The 12580-nt window shown below is 36.6% G+C and overlaps 1 protein-coding gene across 3 annotated transcripts in view; it reads left to right on the forward strand.

The window, feature by feature from the left end:
- LOC107660172 (storkhead-box protein 2-like) overlaps window positions 1–12580 on the forward strand; it is a 78714-nt gene that overhangs the window by 54054 nt on the left and 12080 nt on the right. For 2 of the 3 annotated variants that reach the window (XM_016449413.1, XM_016449414.1), the window contains exon 2: window positions 6588–6740. In XM_016449413.1, coding sequence (XP_016304899.1) covers window positions 6588–6740 — 153 coding nt within the window. Of the gene's footprint in view, window positions 1–378; window positions 442–6587; window positions 6741–12580 lie in introns of those variants that run through there. The other variant, XM_016449416.1, reaches the window with a different exon arrangement.

Genomic DNA, 12580 nt, shown 5'->3' on the forward strand with positions numbered 1-12580 from the left:
TTTTTGTGTGTGTGTGTGTGTGTGTGTGTGTGTGTGTGTGTGTGTGTGTGTGTGTGTGTGTGTGTGTGTGGAGAAAAACAGGAATCTTCTTCCACACAATACAGTTTTCGCATAGGAATGACTGCACTGAGCCTGATTCCTTTAATTATTAATTAACAGAATGTGGGAAAAATCTGTGGAAGATGAAGCTGAGCATCGGAAAGAGAGAAAATATGGATGGACGGACATGGACATGCACTAGGTATGTTCAACAGGGATGCGTTACCATAACAACCTTTTCCGAAAGGGCCGCCCACTACACACCTCCCCTCTCTTTGTGTGGACCAGAGCATGCTGGGTAAGACCCTGGAGTGAATGCTCATTTGTCTGTGGAAGGCTCTCAGAAGGATTCCAAAGTCTGCTTGGATTTTTAGGAGCTGGAGCCGCACGGAATAAACCAAGGTAGAGCTTGATCTTCTTCTCTCTTTCATCGCAGGCACGGCTGTTTCTGTCGCATGTTCGTCTGCTGCATGCCGTAATTAGGCTGCGTGCCGTGGCGTTTTCAGAATGAATCACAAAAGGGGGTGGGGTTGATCGGGAGGTGTTTGGACAAAGAACCCAAGCTGTGGGGGGATTGTTTACTACGGCGGCGTCAGGCGTGAGTGCGTCTTCTGCGTACCTCCTCCTCCATTATCCGACGGCGAAAACGCCTCCGGAGCAAAACGCATTCACGTTCAAGGATGGTTGTCTCTCTATCATCCTCTTTTTCTCTCCGTGTCACGTCATGCTTGATTTTTTTGCATGCTTGTGTTGTATTAACCCTGTCGGGGACGTGCTGATCTCACCAGGGCTGTGATGCAGCTGTTGCAGGCGGGATCAGATAAAAACAGACTGTTTTAAACCCCTCGGCACTTGTGTCGGTGTCTTTCCCCCCCATCAGCCATCAGGCGAGCCCCCTGCTACGGGCCTACTGTTAGAGGAGGACGGTCTGAAAATGTCTGCCATTCTCTTCCTGTCTCCCTGCTGGGGGTTAAAGCTGACAGCAACATAACATGTTTTCAATCTTGCTTCTGATAATGCAGCTCTTTGTTGTGTGTGAGGTCACTTCCTGGTGTCCCAGCTATCTGTGAAAGTTTCCACGGTTCAGTTCTGACAAGCTTTTCCACCCAGGGCATCTGGAAGTTTAATTCAGTATTTCTGTTTAGAGTTTTTTAAGGCTTCCCTTACTATAAAGTACAGATAAAGTGCCATAATATTTTAATATATTCCGTGGCACTGAATGCATATGCATCATGCATGCTCATATGCTATCTAAAGTAATTTTTTTTTTAAATGCTTTTTTGTAATAATTGTTTCTCCTTTACATTTTTTTTACGAACGTAAAACCATATTTTAGTGCAAGAAGCTTTCAGAACATTTCTGTTTACATTATTAATAGCTAATTATGAACTTACCCTTATTTTACTGTAGTAACAATATGTGCTTAAGTAAAAAAAAAAGTGATCATGATCATTTGTAATAATGTGCCATCATCATTAGTTTCCGTGTAGTTAAATTCACAAGCAAATGATTTTATCAAGTCAAATTTATTTGTATACTGCTTTTCACAAACACACAGAAAAGGTCATGATGTTAATGCTTATAATATCTTAATATATTTGTGCCTCAGTCGTATTAAGCAGATTAAAGATGGATGTTTACATTTTGTTATGATGCAAACAATCAAGAAGTTGAAATATGCTAAATAATATATAATGGCTTATGCGAGTATAATGTACAGTTGTGGTCAAAATTTTACATACACTGCGGTATCTGCAAAATGTTCATTATTTTACCAAAATAAAAGGGATCATACAAAATGCATGTTATTTTTATTTAGTACTGTCCTGAATAAGATATTTCACATAAAGTACGTTCACAAGAGAAAATAATAGTTGAAGGAAGGAAAAAGGACCCCATTCCAAAGTTTACATACCCCTCATTCTTAATACTGTGTTGTAACTGCATGATCCACAGCTGTTTGTTTGCTTTTGTTTTGTGATAGTTGTTCATGAGTCCCTTGTTTGTCCTGAGCAGTTCAACTGCCTATTCTTCAGAAAAATCCTTCAGGTCCCACAAATTCTTTGGTTTTCCAGCATCTCTTTTGTATTTGAACCCATTCCAACGAAAACTATAATTTGAGGTCCATGTTTTTACATCCAGAAAGGAAAACTATACATTAAGAGGAGGGGTCTAAACTTTTGAACAGAATGAAGATGTGTACATTTTTCTTATTTTGCCTAAATATTGTACCACAATATTTATACCCAATACCACAACTCTATGTATGCATAGTTGAACATGCTTATCTAAGGAGCTGGGCAGGAAAACAAACCCAGATGAACTGGTTCTTTTAATAATTTGTACAAAGACTCACAAACTCAGCATTTACTGCTTTGAATCATTCTGATGATTTTTTTTTCTAAATTAACCCACTGAATCGACATCCGACTCCCTGAGCTGTGAGTTGTTATTCTCAGTGATGTCTGTCTTGAAATTAACCATAATTTGTTTACAAAAGTTGAGCATCATTATCATTTCTCAGAATCGAGTATATTTGTTGGTAGTTTTTTTCCCAGTAGTTTTTCATTATTGTTTTTCATCGTCTCCTGTTTTATTTTAAATAAATAATTCTGGCCGCTAGTCTTTTAGTCCGAACACACCATGACAGTTTGATGGCAATGTTTGAGTTTCAGGACTCATTGTAATGCAGAGAGCTGGTCGCATCCTGCTGCTGAATGCTATCACCACCATCACAACACGCATGGACCATCAGAGAGATCAAAGCTCACTCAGGAATCAGAGAGCAGCTCCTCCCCTCTGTCCTCTTTCACTACGACTGTTGTGTAATGAAACCAATTTTTCTGGAATAAGACCCAGCTTGATCTGAAAACCGCAATTATGCCAAAGTACACTTGTGTGTTGAGGAAAAACGTAATGAAGATTTGGATCATTCATGCCTTTTTCTTAGTTTCTCGATGGGAGCTTTATTTTTAGAAGTGACTCAACAGAGCATTTGTTTTCATTTTAAACCTATGGTGTGCTTTAAGGCAAGCATTGGTTAATTCCCTCTTACCTGCCTTTCAGCAAATCAGTTGATTTGCGAATCAAAAAAAGTGCGTCCCCTAATTATTCATGATCCACCCTGATAAGATTTATGTGTCCCCTTCACTTTTTGTTCTACACTAGTGCAGATAAGGTTTTCTAGTTGAGGAGCTCTGTGCGAGATGTATTGTAGTGATGAACTGTGAGAAATCGCTCTGACCGCTGGCGAGGTGATGTTTGGACTGCAGTGTGTTTACTATACAGTGTCTGTGGTCACGAGTGACTGGGCCGCAGGACCGCAGTCCCAGTCGGGCGGTTGGAGCTCTTTCCTGGAAGGAGAAGGAAAACAGTGATGTCATGTCTGTGAGGAGAGGTGGTCTGGCGTAAAATATCTCGCAGGGGAGTTAGAGAGTCCTACACCAGTGATGATGAGGAAACGGCATAAAATGACTTCAATGTATGCATGATTAGGAAGTTTAAGTGTTTAGTTATGCAACTGTTGCTTAAAAATGTATTTGTTAATATTTATTCTAATTTTTTTTCATTTGCTTATTAGTCGAAGTTTGGTCCAATTTGCATCTTATTCTGGCCAGCAACTTCCCACTTATTCAGAAAGAGGTTTTTTTTTTTGTTTTTTTTTACCAGCATGCAAAGTAAGTACTGTTTCTTTTGTTTTTGTGCTTTTTAGAGTGGAATTTGTATAAAATAGATAACACAATAATAGACCTGTGTGGGAAAAACTTTACAGTAAAGTTTTGTGCGTAAACATTAATGCAATAGCTAACATGAATTAACCGTGAAGTTGAGAAATGCTTTATTAGTATACTTTATCAGAAGATTAGAAGACTTTATTAGAAAATACTTTATTATACACTGAAAAAATGTTTTCATTCATCCAATTTAAAAAATGTAGGGTAATGATTCACATCTATATTTTGTAACTTGAGCCAATGAAAAATAAATAACTTGCCCTTTAAATACTTTGAAATTAAATTGAGATTAACAGTTGTATGATTTAACACAAATTAGCAATGAACAGTAGTTCGTGAACAATTGTTAAATATAAGTTCATGATACCTGCTGCTTAAAATACTTTTATGGTATATGTTTTTTTATTAGATTTGATTTGATTTTTTTCATTTTAATTTTAGTTAATGTTTTGTGTTTTTATCATTTATCTTTTTTTAATATGTATACAATTAAAAATACAATTTAAACCTATAGTATACAGTTTTTTTTTTTATGTTAGTACATCAGGTTGAACTGAATAAAAATGTTACTTTGACAACTAGCTGAAATAAAATACGTTTAAAGTTTAATATTTTATTTCAGTTAAAGTTTATTTTATTAAGGAGAATAGTTTTTGTTAATTTTAGTAACCCTGTTACCAATTCAGATAATTTCACTGCAGTTTTGACTTAGGCACATGTGTGAAGACTTTTCTCTGCATCAGGAAAATAATTAGTACTTTTATTGCTTTTGGCTGGACAGAATTTTAGATAAGGCAGAATTAAATGTTCATGGATATCTCATTGAATTCCTACTACGTGCCTCAAAACTGAGTATATTCAAAGGATTTAATGCAACTAACCTAGAAAAATCTATTTGATTAGGTCTTCCTTGTAGCACGACTTTGTTTTCTGGTAAATTAAGTAAGATTCAGCCAGCAATTGGCATGTTTGCGTGCAGTACACATGCAATATGCGGTCTGTGCATAGTCAGGTTATTCAGTACGTCTTTAGACTCTCGTTTTGCACTTAAGTCTGATATTTCTCAGGTGACGTCATACTAAAGGATATTCTTAATTCTACATATGTTTTTGCTGGGATCGCCTTTGAACCCAAACTGCTCACTTGTCTAGTGTCCTGTTAATCTCGTGTTACTTGAACACCTGGGTTTTTTGAGCAGGTTTGACAACCTGCTTGGCACCAGGCCACAGTGTAAATGGGACACCTATGCATATCTATAGTTCAACCTTTCATGTTCATCTACAATCAGATTCCTGCATCTACCGTCCCTGATAACCTGCATCAGACAGATCTTAGGTCAATGTTTCATCTTTATCAGTCTGCCCACCCCCAGCGTGTCTTATTGTTGCTTTCCATCTTCACATGGACACTAGTTCACTTTGTGTACATGTGTTTTGTCTTAATCAGCTTACCCTTGTTCTTCACCAGCCAGGAAGGTGCATTACCAGTATGTTTCTGTCCTCACTTTGCACGCCTGATAAGCCCGATTTGGATCCTAAGAGCCAGGGATCCATGCTGAGCTTCTTACCCAGGTGCCAAGGCCTGCTGGCTGGTTGTGTTGCCTTCTCTGAGTGTCTCTTCCAGGGTCTGTACTGGAGGTTCTAGCACCAGATGTTCTGTGCTATTTTTGGGAGAGGTCTTGAGTAGTACAGAATGTGGGTCGGTCCAGAGAGCAAGTGTTAAGTCGGTAAAGGATGATAGAGTTGTGTCAAGGGCAAAGGTTTAATCTCAGAAGTAGGCTAAAGGTAGGATCTGTCATTTCTGCTGCAGCGCTTTTCAAAAACAGAGACTGAAGATTAAAACGTTGGAAAGTGTTTTTTGTTGCACTGCCAGCAATTTCTTGCCAAGGTGCGGTTTTGAGAGTGTGTTTTAGGGGTCAGCTGATAAGGTTTTTTTTTAAATGTCATTGCCGATATTTGCGACCAATATAATGTTAATATACATAATACAAAATAATGACAGCAAATTAGATTTATAGAAAAATTGCAGAAATGAAGTGAACACTTACTTATCTAGGTATGAACAGTATATTGCCACCATATTGGTATAAGTGACCTTTTTATTAATTGATATTTACTTGGGCATGCTCATTTTTGCATATTTTTACATTTAGATTGCATTCTGATTAGATTACACTAGATTACATTCTGATTACATTTAGATTACATTTTTACCTCATGCTCTTTGCCATCACCTAGCACTCATTTATAATTTTAAAACAGTTAAATATAATATTGATCAAATCTCATAGTCTCTGTTATAATGTGTTGCAAAAATTCACTTGTACCATTTAAAACTCTTTAGCATTGAAAACTCTATTTAAAAATATTTTCTATTGTTTTTATAATAAAAAATCTTTTAAGTGTTTTTTATTTTAGTTTTTAAGCACATAATAGAGAATTTGAATAACAGCCATTTATTATTTGCCATAACATGACAATAATTGTTGACTTATCGTTTTGTGCCAGAACTTTATTGCTATCTGTGCATCCATAGTGTTTTTTTTTTTTTAGAGATTATATTGAGTGATGCAGATAATCTCAAAATGGTGAATATTGGGCAATTAATTGTTCTATTATTAGTGTATTGTGTGTGTGTGTGTGTGTGTGTGTGTGTGTGTGTGTTTAAACATGACCTTACACATTATAACTTTTGATCAGTTCCTCTAGAAAGTCATGACACTTGTACTGCATTAAAGCAAGCACTGCAGCCTTTTAACCTTTCACCTCTGCTACACTGAGCGAATCTTTGACCTTTGATCTTTGTCCTTTGCAGGTGATGTGTCTCCCATCAGCATGTCTCCCATCAGCCAATCCCAGTTCATCCCACTGGGAGAAATCCTGTGCCTGGCCATTTCTGCCATGAACTCCGCTCGTAAGACTGTCACACAAGAGACTCTCATCGAACACCTAGCAACATGCTTCCCAGGTAACGTCCTTCAATGATATCACAGAAAATCTGTAAAGAAAATGCACTTCAACACCTTTTAAAATAATGTCACAATACAAAAAAAATCATAATGAAGAATTATCTTTTTGCATCTTTATTTTTTTAATCTTTCGTTTTGCTCAAAGCATCTGTAAGTTTTACATGCTAAATCTGTTTTATAATGGCTCAGTGATTTTAGTTTCTTCAGTTTTTGCCAGTAACACAAATTGTAACCGTTTACACGGCCATTTGCACATGATAATAGCCATATCCTGGAACGTCTGGGTAAAGTCTCATATTTGGAGCTTTATAAACAATGATGTGGTCACAGCAGTGATACGGAATGTTTAACATCCGTTGTTATATGCTATTTTGCAGAAACACAGCACAGGATAATGATGTTTTGCTGAAATTAGTGGTTGGATTATGAGGGAAAATGTGTTTTAGTATTTTCTCAGGGGATGTGGTCGTAACAAAATGTTAACAGGACACACATAGTGAATGAATAGACTTAAAGTGTGATGCAAACACGCAAATATATATTTTTTTATGAAATGTTGGTTTTAGTTGTTTATTTATATATAATAATAGTTCTGTGAACTGATGAAAAAATTTACTAATTAATTGCATATTTTTTTAATTATTCGCAATTAAGTGCAATTAATCCCACCTAGCATTAAAGTTTTTAAATATACTATTATATTGCAGTAATTTCACATTCAATCTTCAAGTAAGACAGTAAATTTTAAAAATTTGTTTAATGGCTTTTTTTTTTATGACTGAATGCGAGTATCACTGATACTAATGTTAACAGTACACACATAGTGAAACTGCTCTTTTTCCTAATATTTAACCATTGACTATAGCCATTCAACATTACAGTGTATAATTGAGAGCTATCTAATTTAACATTTATTTTATATATACAGTAGTCAACATTTGAAGTGGATCAAAAAAGTTAATCAAAGTTGTCCTAATACAAGAACGGGTATTGTTCAAAATTCATGTATAACATGTAGGCTAAGTCTGCTATTAATCAATGTTGTCATCAATGGAATTTCATGCCTCATCACTTTTGATGGTGCCCAGACATGATTGTTTGTCACAAGGTATGAAGTGGCTTGTCACACATTCGTAAAGACAAGAGTGCACCAAAAAAACTGTTGGTTGTTCAGTACTTCTGTGATTCACCTGAAGTCACAATGGACTAGAAATGCCTCTTAAACATTATTGCCTGCAGTGCAGCAGTGTAGTGTCTTTGGAGTGCCTCAAGGATCCAGCACAATGGTCATAATGGTGATGCACTGGATACTGTACTGTACTGTACTGTAGTCACTCTGTGTGGAGCGTCGGAGCGTCAGAGCTTGAAGCAGGACCCAAAATGGGAAAGAAAGCTTTTTCAGTTCAACAAAACAAGATGTTATTGCACATGTTGCATGGTTTAACAAATGCGACAAACAAGTCATGAACAAGAAACAACAAACGTTATGCTTTGAGACAACCAGCCAGTAGTCAGTGTTACCACCTCTGACATTGATCACAGCCTCACATCGCCTGTGCATGCTTGAGATAAGGTTTTGGATATTATGTTGAGGGATGGCTTGCCATTCCTCCAGCAACAGACTTACATGTTATGCATGAATTGTGAAAGAAACACATATTGGTTTTAGGACAACTTTGATGAAAGGTTTTGATTCACTTCAAATGTTGACTAGCGTATATATTAGGGCTGCCCTCGACTAAGGATTTTTCTGGTCGACTAATAGTCGTTCATTTTAAGCATTAGTCGAATAATTGCACGTTTATTAATAAACCATTTAAATTATTATAATGAGCCTTTAATTGCCTAAATAGCCTAATAGGCGCTCAAGCACACGCATAAAGCTTGCCACAGCGCACTGCAGAAGTAATGATTATGAATGTGTCAGGGAAAAACAGTAAGGAGACTGCATTAACATTTTAATAATTTGATAAACTAGTACATTCTTTGTTTTCAGTTTAAGAGATGAAGTCGGCGACACTGACTCGTAATCTCCGCAGTAGTGATGCGCCTTTATGCATGTTTCTTACAGATTACATAATCTAAGAATATTTGTATTCCATTTGAATTGGTTCATTTGAAAGTAGACTTTTCACTCTCTATAGATATATTTTTAATGTCTGTAAGGCAAGGATATAGCCTAGGCCTACACGGAGTTTCGCACTCAAATTCGCAGAGACCGAAACGGCAGAAAGGGCATCCTGTTTGCTTTCATTATTTTACAAAAGCGCATTTTGTTGTTATTGTGAGTGCACACAAATAAACATAGTCTTTACCGATTCGAAAGATGTATTGCTCTTATCTGAATGACCAAAAATGAGGGAGTATTTTAAGAGCAAGTGACCGCACCGGCGCCTCCATCTGTCCTGCAGTGATCGCTACTATTCAGCTTCCACACTCCGCACAGACACTTGAACAGCGCACATTTCTCTAGATTAACATTAGATTGAGCAGCCATGTAAAGTTGCTAATACTTACATATTTCAGATGATAAGTTATATTTGAGGTCGATGAATGATAGGTGAGTGTTTGGATGTCCTGCATTACCACAAAGATCAACCGTTAACGATCTGCCCATCACGGACTGCGTGACTTTCTCCTGTGGATTTTTTTAATTATTTTTTTTCTGCGACTAAGCGACTAATAACATTTTGGTCGACCAAGCCTCTTCTAGTTGACTAACGATTAGTCGACTATTAGGGGGCAGCCCTAGTATATATTATAATAAATGTCATATTTACCTTTGCCATTCAGCAAGTAGGAAATATACAGAAATTTAATAAAGTTATCAAACACTAAATTCTAAATTAAATATAGATGAATCCTTAAAGCTACAAAAATGATTGATTTCTATTTTCTGCTTTTTCTTTTGATCTTTGATTGCTGATGGGTTATTAGGTTATTTGGCTGCTATTACTTTAAGAGCTGCTGCTGCTGCTGAATGTGACACGGATCTGACACGCATGCTTGTAGTTTCATTCACACTTTAAACTGAAATGATATAGGCTACAGCGCGCACCGCCGTATTTTTGTGTGCAATTGCAGAGTATGCCCTACGAGCACAGTATAACCGCTGACAGGACAGGAAAATTAGCTTTTACTAAACATATGGCCTGACAACATCTCATCTGACCGCAGTTCACTGATGTTCTCTTGAAGCTCCTTGCCACCTGTACCATTTCAACATCGTTTGACTAGCGCCTGGCGCTGAGGCGAAGTTGAAATGCACATCTGTCTCTTGTTTGATGTGGTCGTAAAGATGTTCTTCATCTGAATAAATGCAATTCTTATCAAGAAAAAAAGAGACAGAAGCAGCAGTTGTGCGTGGGACGGCCAACCCTAGGTCTGCCCCTGCGTTAACTGCGTTAAATATTTTTAATGCGGATAAACTGGAAAAATTAATCGCATGCGTTAACGCTAATTTTGACAGCACTAATAATAATCCATTATTAATTGAAGTGTAAACTATGCAAATGCACACTATGACTGGTTGATATAGCTAAAGTTCCTGGTTTCTGACTAGATAGTCAAGCCATTTAAATCAAATATGCAAGAAACAAGGAAAGATTGTGAAGTTGGTCTTTAGTCAATTTGATGGCTAAAAAATAATTGCCATATTCAAGATTATTGGTTAATTTGACATGTCTAGAAAAATCATAGCAAATATATTGTGGTTTGTTCAATATATTGTCTAGCCCAAATTGTATTGGCACTGCCCTAATTGTTTCATTGCATGTCAGTCATGTTTTTTGTGCCAAACAGATTTGTCAGATTCAGCAGCTCAGTAGTGTGATGTTGATTATGTCATGTGAGAGTGAGCTGTAAAGATGCAGCAGATGCTGAGTCATAATGAGCTCTGTGTCCCTTATGTTGTGAGGCAATGCGGTTGCTATAGAATCAGTAGCGAATGCTGAGGTTGCTATAGAATAATGACCTCATCCTTTCAGCTCACGCCCTGAACACAAAGCTGTACATTTACACACCTGGATCATAACCTCTCCACTTGGACGATAATACTAGCATCAAGAAGGCAGGTCAGAATCCGTGTGTGTGAATATGGTACCTGAGTTTAATTTGGTTTGATTCGGTTTGTAAGGTTACCTTGTAGGGCTGTTTTTTGACACAAATTTCACGATTCGATTCGATTCTCATTCACAAGCTTTCGATTCGATTCAATATCGATTATTTTGGATATATATCAGGTACAGTACATCCCAAATTTTCTCAAGGAAAAAAAAAATCTCTCAACTAATGCTGTAAAATATACATGAGAGTCAGTTGGTACTACATTACTATAATACTGAAGGTTAAAATTTACTGATTTGTTAAAATTACACTTAATGAAGTTTTTAAAATAATAAAGTTACAATTACATAATAATATTTCTACTCCAATTCGTCTTTTTAAATATAAACATAATGGTGGCTGTCATAAACACTTGATGGATTTATTCAAACATAAATTAAACATTGAAGAACAGTCAAATTTATAATGAATATGTTATATGGTGCATATATTTAGCAAAATGCCCCTCTCTACAGTTTATTTTTCCATCTGATTAATGAGGTAAATGTGACTTAACGTGACATTGTTTACAAGACGTTATATTGACGTCTTTGCAAAGAGGAAACACTGATTGAGCGATTACATGAGACAGGATATGGATTTTAAAGTTGTACTCTTTCTTTTAACTTACTTTCGGAAGTTTAGTCATGTTTATTTTGTGCTGAAACTGGTATTAATGTGGAGGAGATGATCAGTTCACGTGCGCCTCGCGCTGCCGCGTCTGTTGAACTGAGGCGCTACAGCGATCTGTTACTCCATTAAACAGCGGCAAAACGGCATTTATTGTTTGAATACTGCAATACAATGGACAGAATTTGAAATCGGAGACTTTGTTTCATATTAAAAGTACCAAAGCACAATGCTTATTGCGATATATTGGATGGGAAGTGCCCTTCAATGTTCTGTCCATTAACTGAAAACAGGCTAGACTAATTGATTCTTGGGATTTAAGAATCGATATCGTTCTGTAAAAATGAGAATCGATTAATATCGAGATATCGATATTTTTTTAGCCAGCCCTATTACCTTGAACTGTTGTAAGTCACTTTAGATAAAAGCATCTGCCAAAATAATACATGTATATATGCATTCCAGAGTCTTGGTAAAAGTCATATGGGGATTGTTTTATGTTAGACAGATAAAAGTCTGTTGGAGAGAGGCTCATATGGGATGCATTGGCTGTACAAATAAAGCATACAGGCATCATTGAAATGTAATATGTTATTCCACAGAGCACATTTTCATATGACTCATGTAGCAGTTCATCTCACTGCAAGTATCGCAGGATAGAAAATTCCAGCCCCCCCCATGAAGTTTCGGTTTTGGCTTCAAATCCATTGATGTTTATTTTGGAAAAAGCTGCTAAGGATGTTGCATAGTTCCTGTCATAAAAAGAAGTCTTTATTTTGGTGAGGCACACAGCATCATATTATTGCTTGGCTCCTCATTTTCCAATTCAGGTCAAAGTCTGTTTGTTTGGAGAAAAAATGCACCCTTTTTCTGACATCTGAACGTAAAACATTGAGATTGAAAGTTTTGCAACACAGGCTCAGTGTATTCTTCTAATGTTTTTTTCTGTGTAATCTAAAAGAGAAAAAAAATTAGTTGTTGAGTTAAAGTTATCTTTTTTTAGGAGTGTATCATTACACTTAATGAAAGAAAAATGGTCATTGGTTATTTAATGGAGATTTTAGGATTAGACTGGTGTCTTAGGGTACACTCAGCCACATTCATT

The sequence above is a fragment of the Sinocyclocheilus anshuiensis genome, unplaced genomic scaffold, assembly GCF_001515605.1.
Source record: "Sinocyclocheilus anshuiensis isolate Anshui unplaced genomic scaffold, SAMN03320099.WGS_v1.1 scaffold888, whole genome shotgun sequence".
Taxonomy (NCBI): domain Eukaryota; kingdom Metazoa; phylum Chordata; class Actinopteri; order Cypriniformes; family Cyprinidae; genus Sinocyclocheilus; species Sinocyclocheilus anshuiensis.